Source organism: Sphaeramia orbicularis, chromosome 16, assembly GCF_902148855.1.
Source record: "Sphaeramia orbicularis chromosome 16, fSphaOr1.1, whole genome shotgun sequence".
NCBI classification, from domain to species: Eukaryota; Metazoa; Chordata; class Actinopteri; order Kurtiformes; family Apogonidae; genus Sphaeramia; species Sphaeramia orbicularis.
In genome coordinates this window covers 9,632,797-9,657,792 of record NC_043972.1, presented here as the reverse complement: position 1 = coordinate 9,657,792, position 24,996 = coordinate 9,632,797, and the positions used below count along the sequence as shown (strand labels likewise).

Here is a 24,996-nt window from a genome sequence, read left to right as displayed (position 1 = left end):
ATGGCCTCTCCTCCACCGGCCAGCAACAGTAGCTGGCATGTCGGGGCTGAGGTTTCACCGGGTCGCTGCTCTCTTATAGATGGAGAAAGGATTGAAAATTCCGACCAGATCATGCCTGACTTGCGGAGAATAGTGGTGAATTCTGTGCTGGTTCCAAATGTGGATTAAGTCCTCGAACCGGGATCCACGGACACAGAAACGTCCCCTTTTTAATGCAGATGAGCTGTAGCTGAAGGGCCTCCATTTCATGCTGTTGCCTTTTCTGATGCATCGTCAGTCTCTGGAAAACCCTCATGCGATCACTCGGGCCAGTCGAAGGTCAGGACCCGGGTCGTAAATTTCTGGATGTTTTCAGTATTTTTCCTTTTGAGGTCAGAGGTGAGGAGGGTAAAGGTCAGAGGAAAGGTCAAAGTTATTCAGATTAGTAGTTTGGATTTGTTGTGCGTGCTTTGTAGATACGCATCAATGGGGGAAATGGCACCGAAATGTGAGCGAACAGCAGATCAAGGTTATTATCGTAAACAAAAACTAACAAAATGATGAAAACTAGAATTGAGAAAACATTTTCGTTAACTGAAATAAATAAAAAATATTTTTAAAAAATTAAAAAAAAGATTACTAACTGAAACTGTATTGTGCGCTTATAAAACTAACTAAAGCATATAAAAATGATGGCTAAAATTCCCTTAGTTTTCGTCTTTGTCAGTGTCGGACTGATACGAAATCGTTTTATTTCGCTCAAGCAATTTTAGCCAGTGGCACCATATGGTAGTTCACATTCCGTCACTTCTCGTCACTCGTTTAGAGTCGTCTTCTGGCCCTACTCTACCTGGAAACATGGAGACTACAGTTGGGAGAAAGCAGCAGAGTCCTGTCTGGTATTTATTTGAATACGACGGAGAAGAAGAAAAAAGATACCACAAAATGAAAACTAAAACTAAACTAAAACTAAGCATTTAGAAAAAAAATTTAAATTAATAAAAACTAGCAAACCTGCTCTAAAAACTAATTAAAACTAGCTGAATTAGAGAAAAAAAAAAGTCAAAACTAAATAAAACTAAACTATAATGAAAAATCCAAAACTATTAGAACCTTGGTCAGAACCCAGGTCATAAATTTCTGGATGTTTTCAGTATTTTTCCTTTTGAGGTCAGAAGTGAGGAGGGTAAAGGTCAGAGGAAAGGTCAAAGTTATTCAGATTAGTAGTTTGGATTTGTTGTGCGTGCTTTGTAGATACGCATCAATGGGGGAAATGGCACCGAAATGTGAGCGAACAGCAGATCAAGGTTATTATCGTAAACAAAAACTAACAAAATGATGAAAACTAGAATTGAGAAAACATTTTCGTTAACTGAAATAAATAAAAAATATTTTTAAAAAATTAAAAAAAAGATTACTAACTGAAACTGTATTGTGCGCTTATAAAACTAACTAAAGCATATAAAAATGATGGCTAAAATTCCCTTAGTTTTCGTCTTTGTCAGTGTCGGACTGATACGAAATCGTTTTATTTCGCTCAAGCAATTTTAGCCAGTGGCACCATATGGTAGTTCACATTCCGTCACTTCTCGTCACTCGTTTAGAGTCGTCTTCTGGCCCTACTCTACCTGGAAACATGGAGACTACAGTTGGGAGAAAGCAGCAGAGTCCTGTCTGGTATTTATTTGAATACGACGGAGAAGAAGAAAAAAGATACCACAAAATGAAAACTAAAACTAAACTAAAACTAAGCATTTAGAAAAAAAATTTAAATTAATAAAAACTAGCAAACCTGCTCTAAAAACTAATTAAAACTAGCTGAATTAGAGAAAAAAAAAAGTCAAAACTAAATAAAACTAAACTATAATGAAAAATCCAAAACTATTAGAACCTTGGTCAGAACCCAGGTCATAAATTTCTGGATGTTTTCAGTATTTTTCCTTTTGAGGTCAGAAGTGAGGAGGGTAAAGGTTAGAGGAAAGGTCAAAGTTATTCAGATTAGTAGTTTGGATTTTTTGTGCATGCTTTGTAGATGTGCATTAATGGGGGAAATCATACTGAAATGTGAGCAAACAGCAGATCCTCTGAGCATAAACAGGCCGCGAGGGAGCCTCTGGGAGAGCAAACACCCCAGCAGAACAGTGGACATGTTTGACAAACCACTTCTATCATCACTAAGGAATGTCTGAACAGAAAAGATTGGCCACTGTTTTCCAAAGTATGCATTTGTGCAAAGTTGAGCTGTGTTTTTAGAGCATAACTGAAGGACTGTGTGAAATACCAAAGGGGAAAGAACGACCACCGTTGGGTTTGTTTGAATAATAGGAAATGATTCATCCCTCGTGTGTCTTTGGGGTTTCAGACATTTAAAAAATTTGTTCATTTTCTCGAGGTGGCAAGAACAAGAGCTGAGTTTGTTTTAGTCAGAAAGTTCTGCAGAACCTACAGAAGGAAATAAAACTGAACTTTAAATACGTTCAGAGTCATTTTAAATAACTGGGGAAAGGATAAATCCAGATGTCGTCGTTTTTCGAATTGATTGAATCAGGTTCTGCTTTGAGATGCTTTTAAGGAGCATTGTTGTTATACTTTTAGTACCTTTTAAATTACTGATGGTATTTTATGTGTATGTTTTTAGTTTACAGGAGGTCCTCGGGTTACGCGGTACTCAACCTACGCTGTTTCGACTTTACGACGCCTGCGTCTCGTCCGCCGTTTTGTCTCCAGCCCCATAGTGTAGAGTGTCTGTGTTTGTGCTCCGTAATTTTCTCGGTATCCTCGCCTTTTTCACCCTCCTTTTTCACATCATGGCCCCAAAAAAGAAAGCAGGATCTTCTAGTGATGTTGGTCCAGCCAAGAGGAAAGCCATTACGATGGAGACGAAGCTGGATATCATCAAAAGGTCGGAGAAAGGCGAGACGCCGACGAACATCGGTAAAGCCTTAGGCTTCAGTCGGTCGACCGTGGCGACCACTGTTAAGGACAGGGGGTATTAAAGGGTCAATTCCGACTTACGCGGAAATTCAAGTTACGTCGCCAGCATAGGAACGGAACTCGTTCGTAACCCGAGGACCTCCTGTATTGATTTATGTACACTACAAACAAAAAGTTCAGGGCATTTTAATTTTTTTTTTTTTTTTTTTTTTCAGTTGGGATTCTTGCACAGCGCTTTTTATTTTTTTGTGTGTGAAGTGAATTGAAACACATTTTCTTTAATGACCAGAGATAGTTTTATTTACAAATGGCAAAAATGACAAAAAAAAAAAGATTAAAAAAAAAAAAAGAAATATCCTTACATTTTTGTTTGCAGTGTATATTTTAGTGTGGATGTATGGATATGAATAAAATCTCAATTGTTTGTAACTTCTGCTGCTGCGTCTTGGCCAGGCAAGAGATTTTTAACCCCAACAAGTCTTTTTTCCTGATTAAATTATGATAATTTCAGAAACTCAAGTGTAGAACTCGTGGGAAGTCCTTTGCTTTTCCACTTTTTCCAGTTGAACCAGAGCCTTTCTGTATTTAGATTACCTGTTCTCTCCTCTGGATGCTCTGGTTTTCCCCCACCAGTAAAAAAACAACAACAAACAAACAGGTTTATATAGTTTAATTCCCCTGTTGCTGCTCCTGACCATAGTATCGATGAATACCTGGAGTTCCTTCCATGACTGCTCACTGCTCCCAATGTGTGCTGTATGCTAATGCTAATGCTAGCTACTGTGTGTTTATTACGGATAAAATGCAGAGAACAAATTTCTCTATGGGGTAATAAAGCAAGCCTTAACCCAGTGGTTCTCAACCTTTTTTGGCTTGTGACCCCATTTTAACACAACAAATTTCTGGCGACCCCAGACATTCAAAACGGAGACTTTTTTTTTTTCTTTGCTAAAATTAATTTGTTTTTGATCATGTAATAGTTTGCTATACTATGTTACAAATAAATATTAATTTTAGGCAACATTTAGTCTATATAATGTATATTATTATAGACGGAGGCAGAAAAGCCAGGTGTAGATTAATGCACAAAGGGAGAATTTTATTTTCCTTGGTCAGGATTAGGGCTGTGTATTGGCAAGAATCTGGCGATACGATACAAATCACAATACTAGGATCACGATACGATATATCACAATATATCATGTTACTCTTAAAAAGGCCTTTTTTTTTGTTCCTTTTTTTTTTTTAAATGATTATTTCTTTGAAGAATTGAGTTAAACCAGAAATCTGCACAAATACTAAACACATTTTTATTTGATCACAACAGGATCTAATGCTATATCACAAAATGTTCCTGTGTTCAAACTGAAATTCTGTTTTACAGACATTTCAGTTTAAGATCCTGTTCAAATGTTAATATTCTATTAGTTCAGAACTAACATCAGAACATTATTTTTGTGCAATCCCAACAAAGGAACTAACATTATTTAATAAAACAGTGTTAAATAATAATAAATAAAATATTAACAAAAAAGAAAAACAAAAAAACAAAAATGAACCTCTACCATATCTGCATTTGAATAAGTACCTAAAAATATCAATACAGTACTTTTTAATATTGATACAGTATTGTGAAATGATATATCGTGATATATTGCAGAACTGATATTTTCTAACACCCCTAGTCGGGATATGTACAGTCAGTCCAGCTTGGATTTACAAGGCTGACAATTAATACTGAACAAACAAGAACTCAAACTATGAATTATGAAAGAGCTGCAGCATCTGAAACTGACAACAATGAACAGTAAACAGTTCCACAGTGCTTCAGTTTCAGACTCAGTTTGTCTTTTATGGACTGGGATTGTCTCTGTCAACTCACCATATATTTTTTATTAGTAAGTTTTTATTTATTTTTTTTATTTTTATCAATTGCTAGAAATTTCAGGCGACCCCACATGGGGTCCCGACACCAAGGTGGAAAAACACTGCCTTAACCTTTTAATCTTTAACCTTTTAAACCGCACCCACTTAAAATTTCTGACCAATCACATGGCAGTTCTCGGACACCACACGAAAAAAGTTCTGCCGGGTTAGTGTCTTGAGAACATGTTTTTTTCTTGCAGCCCTGTTGGCAAGAACTAGTGTCTCTGTTCTTGCGAAGGATAAAATAACCTTCATGTTTGCGTTTTTGTGTGCAGGCGATGGCGTTCTCCCTGGAGGAGCGCCTCCAGCTCGGGGTCCACGGGCTCCTCCCCCCCTGCTTCGTCAGCCAGGACATCCAGCTGCTGCGAGTCCTCAAGAACTACGACATGAAGAGAGACGACCTGGACAGGTGAGACTGTCACAGACGGCATCAGCTCGTCTTTTAATCAGCCTCTGAATCTGGGGTGCATTCCCACATGGACTCCCCCGGCCTCTGTGCGTGGATGTTTTACATCTGGAAGCCTTCATAACACGCCGATTAGCAATCAGCTGGGCCCTCAGAGGTCTACGTCCGTCTCCTAACACCATATATTTCACTGCATAAATTCACTCTTCCTGTTTCTCCGTCACCTCCCTGTTCACCTCCATCTACGCTGAAGTGTTTTGAAATCCTCCACCGTGGCCAAATGAAAACTCCAGTGCAGCCCTGCTATGCTTCATTACGTTTTTAAGATGTGTAACTGTTAGTATTATGTAAGAAATGTGTTGAGATTTCAGTCAATGCAAAGACTTTGTTTGACACCAGGAAGTTAGAGCATAGATTTCTACATTGAATGATGAGCTGAAAGAATCATCCGTCAGTCGTGATGTCAGAGATGAGTGAGCTGACTGAATTTCTCTTATGAAATGTCTGTGGAAGTTCTCATTTGTCCAGGCCATCGTTCTTCTTGGTAGTTTTCCTTGGTTCAACTGGACAAGTTTTGCTCTTTTGAAAACATTTCATCTCATCCACGAGCCAAGATCTTTGGTTCTAATTGCTAGTGGGGGTCAAGTGGACTTATAAACCTTTGGGGGAAGTGGTCTGTGGAGGTGTTTTTTTAATATTTTAATGACCTTAAGTCAATGATGTCAAAGTCATTGTAGTTCAGGTTCCACATTCAGTCCAATATGATCTCAAGAGGGCCAGACCAGTAAAATAAAAACAGTGAAAAGAGTAAAATTACATTCTGAAAGTGTTTACAACTACGTTTACTTAAAAAATGTGAATAACATGAACAACCTGAAATGTCTTAAGAAGAATAAGTGCAATTTTAACAATATTCTGCCTCACTTTATCATTTCCACATGTACATTACAACTTACAGGACACAATGGATCTACAAATACACAAAACATTTAATAACAGGTAGAATGTTGGTACAATTACATTTACTTCTCTTAAAACACTGTTTTTCAACCTTGGGGTCGGGACCCCTGTGATTGATTTAAAAAAAAAAAAAAAAAAACCTTACTAATAGAAAAATATATGGTGAGTTGAGAGAGACAATCCCAATCCATGACAGACATGACAAACTGAAGCTGAAACTGAAGCACCTGAAGAGAATGAATGACATTCTTGTGGTTCAAACACATTCTATACATGAAATCACCTGGGATTACAAAAATGTCGTCATTAAAATTAAGTTACAGCCAGAAAAGTACTCGGAGAGTGCAGACCTCCTCCAAGGCAGCTCAGTGTCGTCGTCACCCCCCCCCCCCCATTTTATCATTTGTTCCTTGTGCCAGTATCATCATTTTCTGAAAAATTCATGAAAATCCGTCCATAACTTTTTGAGTTATCTTACTAACAGACAAACAAACAGAAAGACAAACCCCAATGAAAACATAACCTCCACCGTTACGCTTGGCAGAGGTAAGCAAACTGACATGCAGATACATGCAATACACAGATAATCCACCAGGGGGGAGGAATACGTTCACCAGAGGCCTTTCCAGTGACACTACAAGACTGTCATTAATGAGGAAGGAGGAAGAACTTTGACAATTTAGAAAAGGAATTAACAATTTGTTAGACATGTTTGTTTTATATTATGTTTTTGTTTGTTCAAATATAATGATATTTGAGCATTGAGACCCGATGTATCAAATATGATACAAAACTGAAACTCATACATGGAAATTGATATTTGAAAAACTTTTTTTGTTGTTGTTCAGAAGGACCAATAAAGGCTCCAGTTTCAAAGAACTGGAATCTTTACCTCTGCCAAGGAGGTTATGTTTTCATCAGGGTTTGTCTGTTTTTTGTTTTTTTTTTTGGGGGGGGGGGTGGGGGGGTGGACACTGATCTGCCTTGAGGGGGGTGGTCTGCACTCTTCAAGTGCTTTTCTAGTTTGTCTATTTGGAAGATAACTCAAAAAGTTATGGACGGATTTTCATGAAATTTTCAGGAAATGTTGATACTGGCTCAAGGAAGAAATTATTACATTTTGGTGGTGATTGGAGGGGGGACTAATCTGCCTTGGCGGAGGTCTCATATCAAATCAAATTTTATTTATACAGGGTGGGGAAGCAAAATTTACAATATTTTGAGGCAGGGATTGAAAGACAGTGTATGACCAATTAGTTTATTGAAAGTCATGAGAATTTAAATCTTCAAATCATATTTTACTGCATTTCTAACGGTCTTGTTGTCTACCTCAAGTTCAATTGCCATTTTTCTCATGGATTTGGTTGGATCCTTTAGGATTTTGGATTTGAGAGCTTTAATAGAAGCTTTGGTATGTTTTTTTGTTGCTTCCTCCACTTCCAGACTTTCTCGTAATAGTTTTGCTCATAGTCATTCTCTTCTTTCCATTCTAAACAGTCTTTATGGACACTCCAACTATTTTTGAAATCTCCTTTGGTGTGACGAGTGCATTCAGCAAATCACACACTCTTTGACGTTTGCTTTCCTGATTACTCATATGGGCAAAAGTTTCTGAAAAGGTATGGATAATAGTGTTAGGTATGATTATGACATCAATATATGTTTGGTTTCAAAACAATTGACGTAGTGCCTGCTGAGGAAAAACAACTAAATGTTCATTGTAAATTTTGCCTCCCCACCCTGTATAGCGCCAAATCATAACAAAAGTTATCTCATGACACTTTACATATAGAGTTGGTCAAAATCAGACTCTAAGCCAACTGACAGAAACCCAACAGAATCTTCCAGGAGCAAACACTTGTGACTGGTGACAGTGGCGAGGAAAAACTTCCCTTTAACAGCAGAAACCTGGAGCAGACCCAGACTCTGTGCCCAGGTCTGTGCTCTCTGAGTGCTTTTCTAGTCTGTCAGTGATTTAATGGTTCAGGCTTTACAGGGTTAAATTCAGTGTATTCCTATGAGTGCCCTCCAAAGTGTTAAAATGGTCTTGTAGGTTTTTGATCAGTAGTGTCTCAGACCTCCACCTCTGTTCAGGGAAGGGTTTTCCACTTTGACATAAATGTCTTCTTCTGCCTCCTCTCTTAAAACACTTATCTTCTCTGGCCAATATTCTGACATCGCCGTCTTCAAAGGACACTCCAGATCCACTTTCCTCTTGTGAAAGTGGATTCGGGGTCAACCAGAACGAGACGTTTTCATAACAGCTGCCTAATTTTCTACCATAGCAGCCTCCCAGCATCAACATCTAAAAACAGTCGTTACGAGCCTGTCGCTGCCATTCCCATGCCCTGTCCATGTCACTGACAATCTGTCTCCGGTTCGTGGCTGCGTTCCAGCTTTGGCCTTGAGTTCTGTGGATTAAGTGTTGCTATTTGTCTGCCATTGCTCAGAGTTGCTGTGTTTACATACAGTCTGTTCCCCGACTCGGAATCCTTCTTTGGTATTTACTGCTGGACATTGTATTTTAGTTTTTTACGACCATTCTATTTCAATCAGTTATCTAGACTCCACTTTTTTTTTTTTTTTTTTTCCCGTACAAAGGAATTCGTTGAGGTTTTCAATTATTCAGACAAATGCACCCAAGCAGAACAGCGCTAGCTTTACGATCTGAGATGATAGAGTGAGTTAAGTGCCCGATGTGACGTTGTCGTCAACGGGGGAAATGAATGTTCACAGCCACGGCCAAATAAAATACAGCAGCATATGAACGGTCCGGCTGCAGGGAAAGCTCAGATCCAATGAAGCTGTTATCGAATATGAACCGGCATAAAATGCGCTCAACGGAGCAAAGCTGGATGATGGCTGATGCTGAACTGGATTAAGATGCAGATAGATTATGTCCAAGCTCCTGTGGTGGGTTGACTTTAAAGGAAGCACAGATCCCAGGGTGTAAAACAGTGTGTACTGTAAATACAGCCGTTACCTGGGTGTGGACGAAGCCTTGTATGGTGAAGAAGCGAGAGGGAAATGGTCCAAAATGTTTGCCAACGTTACATAAAACATGATGAGATAACAATGGAACGTAAGAAAAAATGACAGATGTTTGTTTAAAATACTATTAGCAGCCTGTAAAAAGGCTATTGCCAAAAAATGGTGCAGAATAAAACCACCTACAACTAACCAAGGCTATTATAATAGAATTGTAAAAACATTTTCGTTAACTGAAATAAATAAAAAGTATAATTAAAAGAAGAAAAGATAACTAACTGAAACTGTATTATGTGCTTACAAAACTAAGTAAAACATCTAAAAATTCTGGATAAAATTCCCTTTATTTTCGTCTTTGTCAATGTCGGATTGATATAAAATCGATTTATTTCCCTCAAGGAATTTTAGCTAGCGCCACCATATGATATTTAACGGTCCGTCACTTCTCGTCACTTGTCGTTTAGTCGTCTTCTGGTCCCCACTCTACCTGGAAACATGGAGACTGAAGTTGGGAGAAAGCAGCAGAGTCCTGTCTGGGATTTCTTTGAATACGATGGCAAGGAAGATAAAAGATACGAAAAAACTAAAACTAAAGTAAAACTAAGCATTTAGAAAATAAGGAAAACTAATAAAAACTAGCAAACCTGCTCTAAAAACTAATGAAAACTAACTGAATTAGAGAAAAAAAAAGTCAAAACTAAATAAAACTATAACGAAAAATCCAAAACTATTAGAACCTTGGTCCAGGCTCCTGTGGTGGGTTGACTTTAAAGGAAGCACAGATCCCAGGGTGTAAAACAGTGTGTACTGTAAATAGAACGGTTACCTGGGAGTGGATGAAGCCTTGTAAGGTGAGGAAGTGAGAGGGAAATGGTCCAAAATGTTTGCCAACGTTAAATAAAACATGATGAGACTAGAAGCACTCGGAGAGCGCAGACCTCCGCCAAGGCTGATCAGTGCCCCCCCACCCCCATGGGCCCCCCCACCCCCGATCACCACCAAAATGTAATCATGTCTTCCTTATCCCATTTCCAACAAACCCTGAAAATTTCATCCAAATCTGTCCATAACTTTTTGAGTTATGTTGCACACTAACGGACAGACAAACAAACAAACAGACAAACAAACAAACAAACCCTGGCAAAAACATAACCTCCTTGGCGGAGGTAATAACAATGGAATGGTGTCACCTGAAGGCTGAACTGAACTCTAGTTGTTAAGTTTAGTTTAAGTTTATTTGGCAGAGACCATGTATAGAAGACATTACACGTAGAGATGCTCTGTACCAGATTATAGCATTCTAGGTATTTCCATCTGTAGTCCCTGTAGCAGGCAAAAAGGGAATTAAAAAGGAAATAGTGCAAAGAGAATTAACAAGAAAACACAGTGAAATATCTGTTTTTCATTCTTAAAGGAGCAGATATCTCACTGTTGATCAATGACCATTTATCTCCATAGTTTAAGTGCAATGTTAAATACATGAAATACATCTATAAGGTATCTTCTGTTTTCCTTTTTGTCTGAATTTAATGGAGATTCTATTAAGAAAAGTCTATACTGATACTTTGAGATTGTAAGCCTTCAAATCCAAGTATTTTTGCAACAACTTCCAAATTATTTATTAGAGTAGAGTAGAGAGTAGAGTAGAATAGAGTAGATTATATTAGAGTAGAGGAGATTATATTAGAATAGATTATATTAGAGTAGAGTAGATTGTATTAGAGTAGAGTAGATTATATTAGAGTAGATTATATTAGAGTAGAGTAGATTGTATTAGAGTAGATTATATTATATTATAGTAGAGTAGATTATATTACAGTAGACTAGGGTAGATTAGAGTAGATTAGAGTAGATTATATTAGAGTAGATTACATTAGAGTAGAGTAGAGAAGATTATATTAGAGTAGAGTACATTATATTAGAGTAGATTATGTTAGAGTAGAGTAGATTACATTAGAGTAGATTAGAGTAGAGTAGATTACATTAGAGTAGATTAGATGTTTGTTTTGTTTGTTCATTTCGTATTTAAAAATCAAAAACAGAAAAGAAAACTAAGAAAGGGACACAAAAAAAAATCTTCAAAAAAGAGCAGGATGAAGCACAGTTTAATTTAATGTAATCTAATTGAAATCATATAGATTAGATTGGATTAAATTAGACTTTATTGATCCCACAACAGGGAAATTCACTGGTCAAGGCATCAACAGATTAAAGTGCAAGAAACAAATGTACATGCATAAAGATAGTGCAAAAGATAAACAATATAAAAAAAATAATAATGATAATAACTAATACAACTCAGTAAACTAGTTACATATTTATTATTTATTCATCTCTACATTTAAGCTTTCCTCAGTGATTTATCACCATTTATTATAATATTATCCTCTGCATTTTGCATTTCCCAGTGTAAATCATGTATTTTCCTATATTTATTTCACTGATCATGTAGATGATCATTAAAGCTCAGATTAAAATCAAAGGTTATTCTATCAAAACAGAGAAAACTGAAGAAAAAGTTATTTTTTTTCCTGCATAATATGGCATTAAGTGACTCTCCATCCACTGTCATTGATTGAACTCCTTGGGTTTTTCTGGTGAATCAATGTTGTAGAAGATGACGGTGTTTCCACGGTATCTACAGAGCCTCTGAACATCCAAATGGGTCATGTCTGATGACTATGAAAAGATGAAGAACTGTATTTTACAGCAGTTATTTACATGCATTGGTAGGATAAGTGGATCAACAGGTATTAAACAGTTTAGATCAGTAGATGCTTTTGGACACCAGTGGTTATGTAGATGTTATTAAAGGAAAAACAATGAATGATTGACTAAACACTGATACCAGGTGGACTGCTGCCATCTCATATGTTCGTATCGTGTTTTTTTGCTGCTGAAAAGGGCAATTTCTTACATTGGTATTTACTACATGCTATTTTTTACCGTTATTTCTTATCATCGTGGGTGTTTCTCTGGATTTTTACAGCCTAAATTTTTATTTTATTCATTGTTTATAGTCTCATATCTTGGAATTGTCTTTTTTACTGTGACCTGACTGTCTAATTTTGTTCCTCTCGATCATGTACTTGTTGGAAATAACAGTAAGTTTCCTAAAAATGAACATTTCTTAGTAAGGTCCATTCATTTTTCCATCTGTTTCTCCGTACCTGTTGTAAACTTGTACTCCATCTTCACCTAAATTAGCCAAATTATCATCAGACAATTACATGTGCAAACTATAAAGATAAATTAAACAAGGTTAGAGATGATTAAAGCTCATTATTTTAACTGTTAAATCATTTTATTCCATAGAATATCTTAAGTAACATGGAAGAAAGAGGGGAATTAAAGGGAAAGTTTTGTTTTTTTTTTCCTTAATGAATGTTGATGATTAATGGAAGAACTTAAAAACTAATAATGACAAAAAAAAAAAAAAAAAAAATCTATCCGACTTTCCAACCCTTTCTCTGTTCTGGAAGAACTTCGTAGAATAAATGGAAACATTCTGCTCTGATGGAAAATTGAGATTTGGATTTTACTTTTTTCTACAAATAAACTCTTCATCCTGTTGAACATTAGAAATTCATTGGGCTCCATATGACGGGGAAGCACCGGGCCTTTATGTGATGTATTACATGTGGCAGAAGCTAATTTGCTTCACTAGAATGAAAACGCTTTTCTGGGAGAGGAACTGTCACCACCGTGTATTGTGCAGCTGCTGTGGCTGAACCTATAGGAGGGAGGGCGTGCATGCTTTTTATCCCCTTTAACAAGAGGAACCTTGTGCTCCTGGCTTTATGGAAACTTCTCTGATTAGGACTAGAGCCCTCTCTGGCATGCTCTGCTTAATTTGGGTCATACGCAAACCTGCAGTTCCTGGTCAATCTGCGTCTAGAACAAAGAGCTTGTGTAGAGTTATCTGAGCGCTGGATTATTATTATTATTATCATTATTATTCAGTGTGTTTTTCCAATCGTTTGGAACATGTTGCCAAAAATATCTTTGCAAACAATTACTGTACTGCAGATCAGTCATTTTCTGTTTTTTTTTTTTTTGGTCATTACTTCGGCTCCTGCTCGGTTTTAGATTCAATTGTACAACGTTAACATGCGTTGATGAAACAGGCTGATTTACATATAAGTGGAGGAATATGTAAGTGTTACGTTCATGAATGAACCCTTTCTTAGGAGTTGCATTACATTTACATTTATGCATTTGGCGGACGCTTTTTTCCAAAGCGACTTACAGGGGAAAAACCAAAAATAAAATAAAACTACAAGAATAGATTAAAAACATAAAACAGCTGTACAATTAAAACAGTGTTGTACAGAAGAATAAAAGGCAAAATGATAGACTAAAATACAAGAATAGATTAAAAAGACATAAAAGCAGCTGCACAATTAAAAACAGTGAAATAAAAATACTAGTGCTGGGCAGCGATTAAAATTTTTAATTGCAATTAATCGCATGGATTTCTGCGATTAATCGTGATTAATCACATAGTTATATTGGGGGGTTGCCGGCATCAACAGCGTGTATTGCCTTTAAGTGATAATTCAGACTTGAAGTACTCCGGTGATAAAAATAATTCCACATTGCAGTGCTTCCAAACAACTGTGTCCTTCTCAACCCCACCATCTAAAGACATTTAAAATGAAAATGTCCATGGAAAAGACTGCTACTTTTCTCCGTGTTTATGTCCCCACCAGTTTATTTCCGCTTGTGAGTGATTGACAGGAGTCTTAAGCCCACTAATAAGTACTAATACTGATAAGCCCAGTAATATGTGACGTTTAGCTATTAAAAGCAAGCAAAGGGGGCCCTCTAGTGGTGGGAATAAGTTGCACTAACGTATGTTTTGTCCTGAAGACACGTTTCTTTCACTCTGTATGGCCCCAAAAATGTTTGCCTGTGAGTATTTTATGTCCAGTTGTTGTAAGAATGAATAGTATCAAATATCTCTGATATGAACCTTTGTTACTGGATAAAAAGACGTTGTAAATCTTAAATTAATCTGTAAATGCTAATCATTAGCGTGTCTATGGATTTTCCCATTCAAGTTAGCATCGAGCTAATCACATCGGAAATAAGTAAAGGTTAGTTCAGAGGCTGGCATATTATACCTAAACACAACCAATGAATTTACATAAACTTAGCATGAGCCTGCATAAAGAATTAGCAACCCATCTCCGACTGCTAGCATAAACGAATTAGCTTAAACATGTTAATAACACATTGTAATAAACACATCCAAAATAACGTCATAAACATGTTTCTAACGGCACGTTTGCATGTGAAATTATTTAGCAAACAACAGAATGATTGATGCATACAGGCATTGCTTCTGCAGGAGTTAAACAAAGTTTGATTCAGCGTTACTCGGAAAGTTCGCTGGCTTTTCTCCTCTCACACACCAGCATTTGGTTCTGAAGTGCCTGTGGAGTGCCAAAATAAAAGCATGAGTTTCAAAATAAGAGTCCGTATGTATAAATGAACTAAGACTTGCTTGAAAGGCAGAACGGCATTAACGGGAGATTTAAAAAATTGTCGGCGTTATTTAATGAATGCATTAATGGACACAACAAAATAGCACACACTTGATTTAAAAAAAAAATTTAAAAATGTCATTTAGATTGGTTAACTAATTGAAAAATTAGTAGAAAGATTAATTGTTAGAAAATTTGTCATTACTGGCAGCAATATTGTAACTTTAGCACTTAAAGGGTTAATTTATTGGTTTTTACCAACCGACTGCATGTACAGTTCGTTACATGTGCCTTTATGTGGATATGAAACTCTTAACCTTGTTTCCTCTTCATCGTGTAATCCTGTGGTGTAACTTCTACAATAAAATACCATCAAATCTACAGTAAATCTGCCCCAAAGTCTTTTACAGTAAACTGCTCTAACTTGCACATTATCAAAAATTTAAAGCAAATTGTTTACTGTGTTTATATTCACCTTAGCGCTACTGTAGTTACATTGCACTGATATAATATCATATTGTGCATGTATTCACAACCTACATTTCATACTTTGACTCATCTACTCGCTTATTTCTAGACTTAATCATTTACTTGGTTTATTTATTTACTCTGTAAGCTTTTTTTAAATGTCAGCCACCATTTGGGGGCAATATATTTTTTTAGTTCAGGTACTTGTGGTACTTTTAATGTGTACTGTGTTACTGAGGTGTGTTTTCAAATGTATTTAAGTTTCTGTCCACAACTGTAAGTTACATTTTTCACAATTCTGCTGTTGTTTTATCAGTAGAAAGTGCAAATTCAGCACTTATGTGCTATGTAAAGGTTAAATAAAAGACAGTAGTTACGAACCTCAACCTGATCTACAAGACAAATTATAGAAAATAAATGAGATTCAAGAGTAAAATTAAAGAATGCTCATTAAATATGTCCAAAATGAGGTATACTTTATATTCTATTTATCTACTCCAGATTTGTCAGGAACACTCAGGTATGTGTTACTGAGATAATCTGCCTTACAGTACAGACTTTAACATCCTCTCTTATTCATCAGGACCAATCCTCAGTTTGTGATTAACAAGCTGACTTTTCATCCCTGTTGTTGTCAGATACATTTTCCTGATGGGACTCCAGGATCGCAGTGAGAAGCTCTTCTATCGGGTCCTCATGTCGGACATCGAGCGCTTCATGCCCATCATATACACTCCCACCGTCGGCCTGGCCTGCCAACAGTACAGCCTGATATTCAGAAGACCCAGGTGAGATGCTTTCACATGAGTTTCCCCAAGAAAAACAGAAGGTAATAACATTTGTTTTCACTTATTTTCTCTTACAACCACTAATGACACTCCATTTTCCCACCTAGTCAGGCTTCAGCCACAAATTTATTAAGTGTTTCATGGGAGCTCTTGTATCTGATTGCATTTTGGGACCAATGTTCCACTGCTTTAAGCTTAATTTCCCCCACGGTGAACACTGGAAAGAACAGCCTGATTTCAACAATCACCTACCAGTCAGTACTTGTGAAAAATGTAATGCTTCGAGTAAAACCACTTAGTTTTCATTATCATTTTTGCATATCCAACAATATTGTCAATATGGGGAAGCATTTTTCCCCAAATAACCCCATATGCTGACCTCAAACAAGCTACTGAAACGTTGTCAAAATGATATTGATGCATTGAAACGAAACCACAAACTCAAGGACTCTTAAAGCATGTCTGTGTTATGGTGCTGTTGGTTTCATATGCTATTAAATCTGAGCCAGATTTGGACTTTGCGGTAGCGCTTTCAGCTGCAGTTTGGGTAGACAGCTCAGCTCAACTCAGCTCAAGGCAAACCGCTGTGAGCTGTTGAAATCAGCTCAGGGTTCACCTTGAGTGGATCTGGCTCCGGTCCTAGCAGACAGAGGTTCATTGGTTTCCTCCCGTCTTCGACTGTAAACATACTTTCACTCCTTCTCCGTCGCACACATCAACAGTCGTACACACACCTAGTATCTGTTTTCTCTCAAATCCGTTGATTAGGGCCAAGTCTCTTTACTCCCCGACAGCAGCACTCCCTAAACAGTTACTAAGAGATACTGGCTGATAAAGCTTTCATTTTCAGTGTTGCATTCAGGGCCACATTCTGTTTTATTTGGCTCTGCTTCCCTGTGTTTAACCTCACTCAGGTGGTTATAAGTGTTGGGTTTGTTTTTACTCTAACAAGAGTGATAGGAGGAGGACCACCCTGGTCAGCCTTTCACAGGCTCTTAAACTCACTTACCTTAAGGTCCGCCTTCTCAACGGATCTGAATGGATCCACTAATCCACACGATGACCTACGGAGGGGAGCTATTGTTGGTGGGGAACCGTTCATTGTCGGTGCCGGGCCGACTGAAACAGCCACTTTTTCACAATTCATACCAAAGGCTTTTGTCATTTTCAATGTTTCATTCAGAGGTTACTTCATCTTTGTTATAACCACAATAGATTCTCCTGATTAGCTGTGAAGCCTCAGTTTTCCTAATTGTATTCATGCAGTTTTATTCTAAATACTTACCTTGGGAATATTAAAAATACTTGGAATCTCAGGCTCTGTTGCTTTGCTGCCCAACAGCGCCCCATTTCCCCAACCCAGCGCAACTATGTGGAAAATATTCCCAGCATTCTCCCTCTGTCTCACACAGAGCTGGCTGGAGGAGTCATCTTATACACTCCCCCAGTCTCAGAGCTCGGCGAGCCAGGACAAGCTGCCAGAGCCCGGGTCAGTAGGTAGACCTCTAGGAAATGTGCATTAGGGTCTCAGTTAGCAGAGAACACAGGGGATCAGGCCCACTGTCCCCCGGCCATAGGTTCCGCAAACTTTCAAGTGTAACTTCACCCTAAACTCCACCTACTGCATCAACATGAAAAGTGCTTAAAGGCTGGAGAGGGGCTGAGGGGGAGGCATGGATCGAAAGATAAATGTAGAACCATATGAGCGGGCTTTTCCTACTGCTTCCAGAAATTAATATCAATTTCAGCTATGTTTATAAAATTCTCAACACTGTACTTGGTTTCACATCCTCTTTTAACCACCAAAGTGGTCGTCACGGCTGCCAGACTCCCAAGAAAAACAACAGTTTATCTCATTAACAGCTTCAGTTCCTCCTCTGGGATGGTTTCGCAGACTCTGACTGAGGAACAGGTGGAACATAGACTTCTAATTAAAGGTTAAAAGGTTAACTCAGTTTATTAAAGGGAAATTCTCTGAAACTCTCTGCACTTTACCCACCCTAATACACACAGTGCCTAGCTTTAGCGATTAGCACTAGCACTTTAGCACATTAGCACTCATTAGGAACAGTGAGCTGAAGGGACCAGCTCCAGATCTTCATCAGGATCATGATCAAGGACAGTGACAGGAGAATTAACTTACTTATACCTGAACCCAGAGGAAACCTGCATTTTTAGTAACTGAATATTGATTCGTTTTTCGGCGAAGTTCTTATGTAAAGATGTACAAATAACTGTTACATCATCATCAGGAGGATTTTTGAAACAGGAAGTGATATGTGTAGAGTCATTTTACCTCAAAAAAATGGGATTTTTTATGAATATATTTAATAACAGCCGGGTTGTATAGTTCAGTTTGTGTCTTATAAAGTGTGCAGAACCTCTCGAGCATCTCTGCTGTTTTTATCTATCATCTAGAGCAGGGATGTCAAACTCATTTTAGTTCAGGGGCCACATACAGCCTAATATGATCTAAAGTGGGCCGTACCAGTAAAATGATATAAATAATAGGATAAGAACTGATAAATAACGCCAACTCCAAAGTTTTCTCTATGTTTTTGAGTGAAAAAAGTAAAATTCCATGATGAAAATGTTTACACCTACCAACCGTACTCGAACATGAACAAATATGAACAACCTGAAAATTCTTAAGAAAAACAGTGCAATGTTAACAATATTACGCCCAAGTTGATCATTTATACATGTGCATCACAACTTAAAGATTTAGGAACAGGCAGAATATTGTTAAAATTCCACATAATTCTCTTAAGACATTTCACATTGTTCATTTATTGTTCATTTGTTCAGGATATTCATATTTTTTGTGAAAGGATAGTCTGTAAATGTAACTTTTTTTCTAATTTTACTTTTTTATACTAAAATAAAGAGGAAAATTTGCAGTTTTCATTATTTATAGGTTATTATGATAATATTTTACTAGTCTGATCCACTTTAGATTGAATTGACCTAAAATGATTTTAACATCCTTAATTACACTGGGTTACAAAAAAATGTTTTTTGCAAGTTGTCTAGGTTTTTTCAACTGAATTAGGACCATTTTGCACCGCTAAATCCAAAAATGACATCTGTTTTTCTCAATCAGGTCAGGTTTTTTTGCTAATTTGATTTTGAAAAATTTGATCTTCTCACAAAATATAATAATTAATACCAAAATAAGATTGGTGAGCACACTTTATGAAACTTGTGACTTGATTCCTGTTAGGTACAATGGTGTATTCACCGCAGATGTAGCAGAATACATCAGGCTTATTTTTGCAAGATCTTCTAGTCGAAGCCATTTCATTCACCTGTAATATTAAAAAAAACAATCATAAATTGGCAAAAGCAAAATCTTCAGAACTCGTTTATTGCAAGAAATATGAAAGAATTTTGTATCATATGATGTGAAAATGCCCATAAATATAAGCAAAAATGTTAAAAAGCCAATATGTAGCATAGTTCAGAAAGTTGACCTGATTGAGCAAAATTAATGTCATTTTTGGATTCAGCACACCAAAATTATCCTAAATCAGCTCAAAAAACTTAAACAATAAATTTGTTGTTGACCAGTGTTATTAATATCATCAGTGTAATCTTTGTATTTCACAAATTCATCCTAGGGGCCAGATTGGACCCTTTGGCGGGCCGGTTTTGGCCCTTGGGCTGCATGTTTGACACCTGTGAATTAGAGGGCTCCTGTTTGTATTAAGAGACTTAAGTGCTTTGGTTCTACTTAAGTCAAGTGTGCAGAGCTTTTTCCTGACAAGCATCGTGTAAAAATTGTCCTACTGGATTACTGATGCCACTGTGTGTGTCTTCAAAGATTAGGTCCATAATCACAGCCTCTCAGGTATAAGGCCATACTATGTGGAAGGGGCAGCGTCTCCTTGTCGTGCCTGACTTTAGCGGCTAATCTGCTTCAACCCTCCAACACCAGACTCTGTAACAGAAGCCAAAGGTCAAGCGCCATTAGGTGTCAAAACACTGATTCACTGATCTTTAAATGAGGCACAAGCAGGAAGGGGAGCAGGAAAAAGGAACACATTCACATCATTGGAAGATTAGTGGACATGCTTACTTTTATTAGTGTGTCGGCTTCTGAGCGGACACAGAAGACACAGTTGGTCTGTCTTCGTACAAAGTTTGTTTCTGTTTTCACCCTAAATGTGGGTTGTGTGCTTTGTTTGACAGCTGCAAGTACTCGCTTGAGATAAATGATAATGTTTTGTAGCAGAAAAATGATCCCGATTATTGCATTAAAGCAATTAGGTTTACTTCAGTTGCTTCAAGTGTCTCCATTCGTTCTGTGGCGAACTACTACAGAGTGTCTAAATAAACTTGCAATGGGCCTTTTCAAAGTACGAGTCTGAGTTTTCAAGGGGCTGTAGAGCTAAGTGACACAAACCAATCCATCTTGCTGATGGAGATAGATGATCGCCGGTGGGCCATTAGCGAATTCCTGGTTAAGGGTCAGCGTTCAGCGATTCTCTGCTAATACAGCTGTCGATCAAGAGCTGGAAAGTACATACATAGGCATTCTTAACGTCCCAAGAGACGGAAAGTGTAGAGACCAGGAGTCAAAGCTGTGTTTTCACACAACGCCGCTGGAAAATATCCACTGAGATCTGACACGTCTGACAGAGGAAGTTATGCGCTGTACAAAGAGAGGTTTGGATGAGGATCACATACAGACAGGTGGGGAATTAAAATGGTGGGATGTTCGTTTCCAGGATGAGAACGCTTCTATCCAAGGCTCACTGTATGGTTTGATGAGTATGGAAATTATGTGAATCCACTGAAACACCTTCTGGAGATTGTGTTCCAATGTGATAGACAATGCTTTCCACCACCACTATCATCATAATTAGGGGTGTGTATCGGCAAGAATCTGGCAATACGAAACAAATCACAATACTAGGATCACGATACGATATATCAAGATACTACTAAAAAGGCAATTTTTTAAAATTGGTTTTCTTTCTTTTTTTTAAATGATTATTTCTTTGAAGAATTGAATTACACCAGAAATCTGCACAAATACTAAACACATTTTCATTTGATCACAACAGGATCTAATGTTATATCACAAAAGTTTCCTGTGTTCAAACTTAAATTCTGTTTTACAGACATTAGTTTAAGATCCTGTTCAAATGTTCATATTCTATTAGTTCAGAACTAACATCAGAACATTATTTTTTTGCGATAACAACAAAGAAACTAACATTATTTAATAAAAGAGTGTTAAATAATAATAAACAAGATCTAAACAATAAAGAAAAACAAAAATTAACCTCCCCAATATCTGTATTTGAATAAATATCTAAAAATATCAATACAGTACTTTTATATATCGATACAGTATTGTGAAATAAAATATTGCAATATATTGCAGAACAGATATTTTCTTACACCCCTAATCAAAATCATCATCATCATCATCATCATCATCATCATATTTTTTCGGAAGAATGGTGTCCATCCCTCTGTCAGATTGAAGCTCAACACTTTATGTTGGTTTTTCGCTTTTATTTGTCGTGAAAATGGTCAACACGTCCATTCAGGGGCGCCACTACCAATTATGGGCCCCATGAAAGCATAAATGTTGTGGACCATTCATAAATTCAGTATATTCTCACTCTGTCAGCCCGGGGGAGTCCGTACATAACGTCACTTACACTTTCGGGAAACAAAACTGAAGCTTAACATACTTTCAACATCCGATTCCCGACTTCTATGCATCTGTTACACATCGGATCTTGCATGAAATTTTCACAATTTATAGCCTGTATCCACTGGACCCCACTCCACTGCTCTATGGGCCCCCAACAAATGCTGGGCCCCTTGAATTTATCATTCCCCTCCCCCCCCCCCCCCCCCGTTATCGGCGCCCCAGTGTCCGTTTAAAGGCCAGTTTCTCATCTTCCATTTTGACATCAGTCCTGGTTGGCGAGAAAAATATAACTCAATGATCCTAGTCAGACTGTAAAGAGAGATATCTTAGAGTGTGTTATTTGTATCTGTTGAAATGCTATAGATGTGGTCAAATGTGTTGGTACCTTCCATATATTAGAAGCATATTGCCAATTTGACTGCCAGAAACTTTTACCGTATCAACATGCATTTTAGCAGATTCCAGTTTGGATTTTTCATGCTTTCCGTCAATTCCTGGGTCTTCTTCCATGCAGTTCACCGTTGTTTAAAAGGTGATGGATGGTGTAACCAACAGTGGTGTATCTTGACCTTTGACCCTTTTCTATCTGACCTCCTCAGGCTACTTCCTCCTTTTTTTTCTCTGCTCCATGTTAAGTTTGGTGAACGCAAAACCAAACCAAACTACACAGTGACAGGTTTCTTTTTATCTGTAGACACAGTGATTGGTGGTAAAAAGACTGACACTAAATAAGGACAAACAATCAGTGTGAAAGATGATCAAATTGAAATGATTGCATTGATTTCTGATTTTTTTTTAGTAGTACCAAGAAATCTATCCAGGATTTTTTTTTTTTTTTGTATATCTTGGCCAAATGAATAGAAAATAATTTATATTCATAATTTTATTGGGTATTACATGCATTTGCATGCAAGTATGTACCAAGGTTAATATCGGTAATGAAAACTAATGAAATGACGAAAACTAGAATCGAAAAAGCATTTTCGTTAACTGAAATAAATAAAAACTATAAAGAAAAAACAACAACTAACTGAAACTGTATTGTGTGCTTACACAACTAACTAAAACGTATAAAAATTATGGATAAAATTCCCTTCATTTTCATTTTTATCAACATCAGATTGATACGAAATCGATTTATTTCACTCGAGCAATCTTAGCCACATCATATGATATTTAACGGTCCGTCACTTCTCGTCACTTGTCGTTTAGTCGTCTTCTGGTCCCCACTCTACCTGGAAACATGGAGACTAAAGTTGGGAGAAAGCAGCAGAGTCCTGTCTGGGATTTATTTGAATACGATGGTGAGGAAGATAAAAGATATAAAAAAAATCTAAAACTAAGCAATTAAACAAAACTAATATAAACTAGCAAACCTGCTCTAAAAACTAATTAAAACTAACTGAATTAGAGAAAAAAGGTCGAAACTAAATAAAACTAAACTATAATGAAAAATCCAAAACTATTATAACCTTGGTATGTACGTGACAGTTTACTTTTCAGGTGAAATCTAACCTCTAAATGTACCGACAACTTTGACCACCGCTGTATAAAACGAATGAAAAGCTGGTCTGGGACATTATGAAGCAGTATTTTAGTCTTGCAGGGCTGCAGAGGTTATAAAGACCTAATGAAAGGCATGATCTAAGGCGGTATCGGCCACCTCTGAAGTGGCACGTGCTCGCTGATAAAACGTTCCAACTCTGCAGATTAGCGGCTTTTGAGCTGCGATCTGACACCGTTCTGGCCCACACACAGCGACACTCTCCAAGTGTGTGAGAGAAACTGTGATTTGGATTGATGAACATCCAGGGCAAATAGAAAATACCCCCAGCTTCTGATCCATTAATCCACATGATCATCGAACCACGACGACCTGATTACAACCACGGATTAGAAACAACCAACTCATTCCACATAACTTCAATCTGGAGGGAATCTGTTTCCTGATTATGACTGATTGCATGACTCGCAGTTTTGCTGATGTATTTGTTTACTTCATTTCTACCATTTGGTTGACCATGAGAGAAGCTCAGAATATTGTCTTTGCTCAGAGGGAGAAGTGATGGAGACGTAGGGAGGAGAGGGGGTTTGGAATTACACTGACCTCATGAAGAACGTGGCAAACATTTGGGATTAATTCCACCCAGGACTTACTTGGAGGACCTTTGTAACAATATAGACCTCAAGTCCGAAGGCATTTTCAAGCCAATGAAAGGAAAAAACTTCCAGGAACAGTAGACTTTCACTCCAGGTTTCCTTAAGTATCCCGTAGTTTTATAAACGGTTGAATCAACTAATGACCAATTTATATCCACGACTGTGTTGAGGTTTACTGTGCAAACATGGAGACTAACCAAACTAAATTCAGACTCTGCAGCTAAGACTCGCTGGATGAATTGTCTTTGACCTACAGTACAGGGACCGCTGCTAATTCTTGTAGCCATAACTTTCCATGACTTAAAGTGGTGTAGCATGCCTGGAGAACAAGGTGGTTGCATTTGGCTCTTTAATCCTGTTTGTTTCCATTGTGTCTCCCAAAAAATGCCAGCAAATCACTGCAAGCGTATTCATGTAGGGTTTGGTTGGGCTAATGGCTGTCAGGCCTAAAAGCCTGCCTGGCAACGACAAATCCTTCTAAGACCACAGTGATTTAAAAAAAAAAAAAAAAAAAAAAAAAAAAAAAAAAAAAACTCAGAGGAGTCACTGCTTCCAGCCGAGAGATATTCTGGTGCAGATCTTATAAAAAGTCAGGATTTAGGCAGATTCAGCAAATGGGAAATAAAATACAAGTTTGTGAGTGTCGGGTTTGATGGTTAGTGGATATTTTTACTTTTGTACAGACACAGACACGAGTTCCGCTTTGAGATGCTTTTAAGGAACATTGTTGATTATGCTTTTAGTAACTTTTAAGTGAATGATGGTGTGCTATATGTATGTTCTTAGCAAGGTTATAATAGTTTTGGATTTTTCATTATAGTTTAGTTTTATTTAGTTTTGACTTTTTGTCTCTAATTCAGTTAGTTTTAATTAGTTTTTAGAGCAGGTTTGCTAGTTTTTATAAGTTTTCATTTTTTTCTAAATGCTTAGTTTTAGTTTTTTTCATATCTTTTATCTTCCTCACCGTCATATTCAAATAAATCCCAGACAGGACTCTGCTGCTTTCTCCCAGCTTTAGTCTCCATGTTTCCAGGTAGAGTAGGGACGAGAAGACAACTAGAAATGACAAGTGATGAGAAGTGACGGACTGTGAAGTGTCGTATGGTGCCGCTAGCTAAAATTGCTCGAGCAAAATAAATCGATTTCATATCAATCCGATGTTGACAAAAATGAAGGGAATTTTATCCATAATTTCTATATGTTTTAGTTAGTTGTGTAAGCACACAA

The 24,996-nt window shown here is 37.4% G+C and overlaps 1 protein-coding gene across 1 annotated transcript in view; it reads left to right on the top strand.

Annotated features, from left to right (window-relative positions):
- me1 (malic enzyme 1, NADP(+)-dependent, cytosolic) overlaps window positions 1-24,996 on the top strand; it is a 210,428-nt gene that overhangs the window by 80,659 nt on the left and 104,773 nt on the right. The window contains exons 2-3 of the mRNA XM_030158231.1: window positions 5,115-5,248; window positions 15,789-15,938. Of these exons, the coding sequence (XP_030014091.1) occupies window positions 5,115-5,248; window positions 15,789-15,938 (284 nt within the window). The remainder of the gene's footprint in view (window positions 1-5,114; window positions 5,249-15,788; window positions 15,939-24,996) is intronic.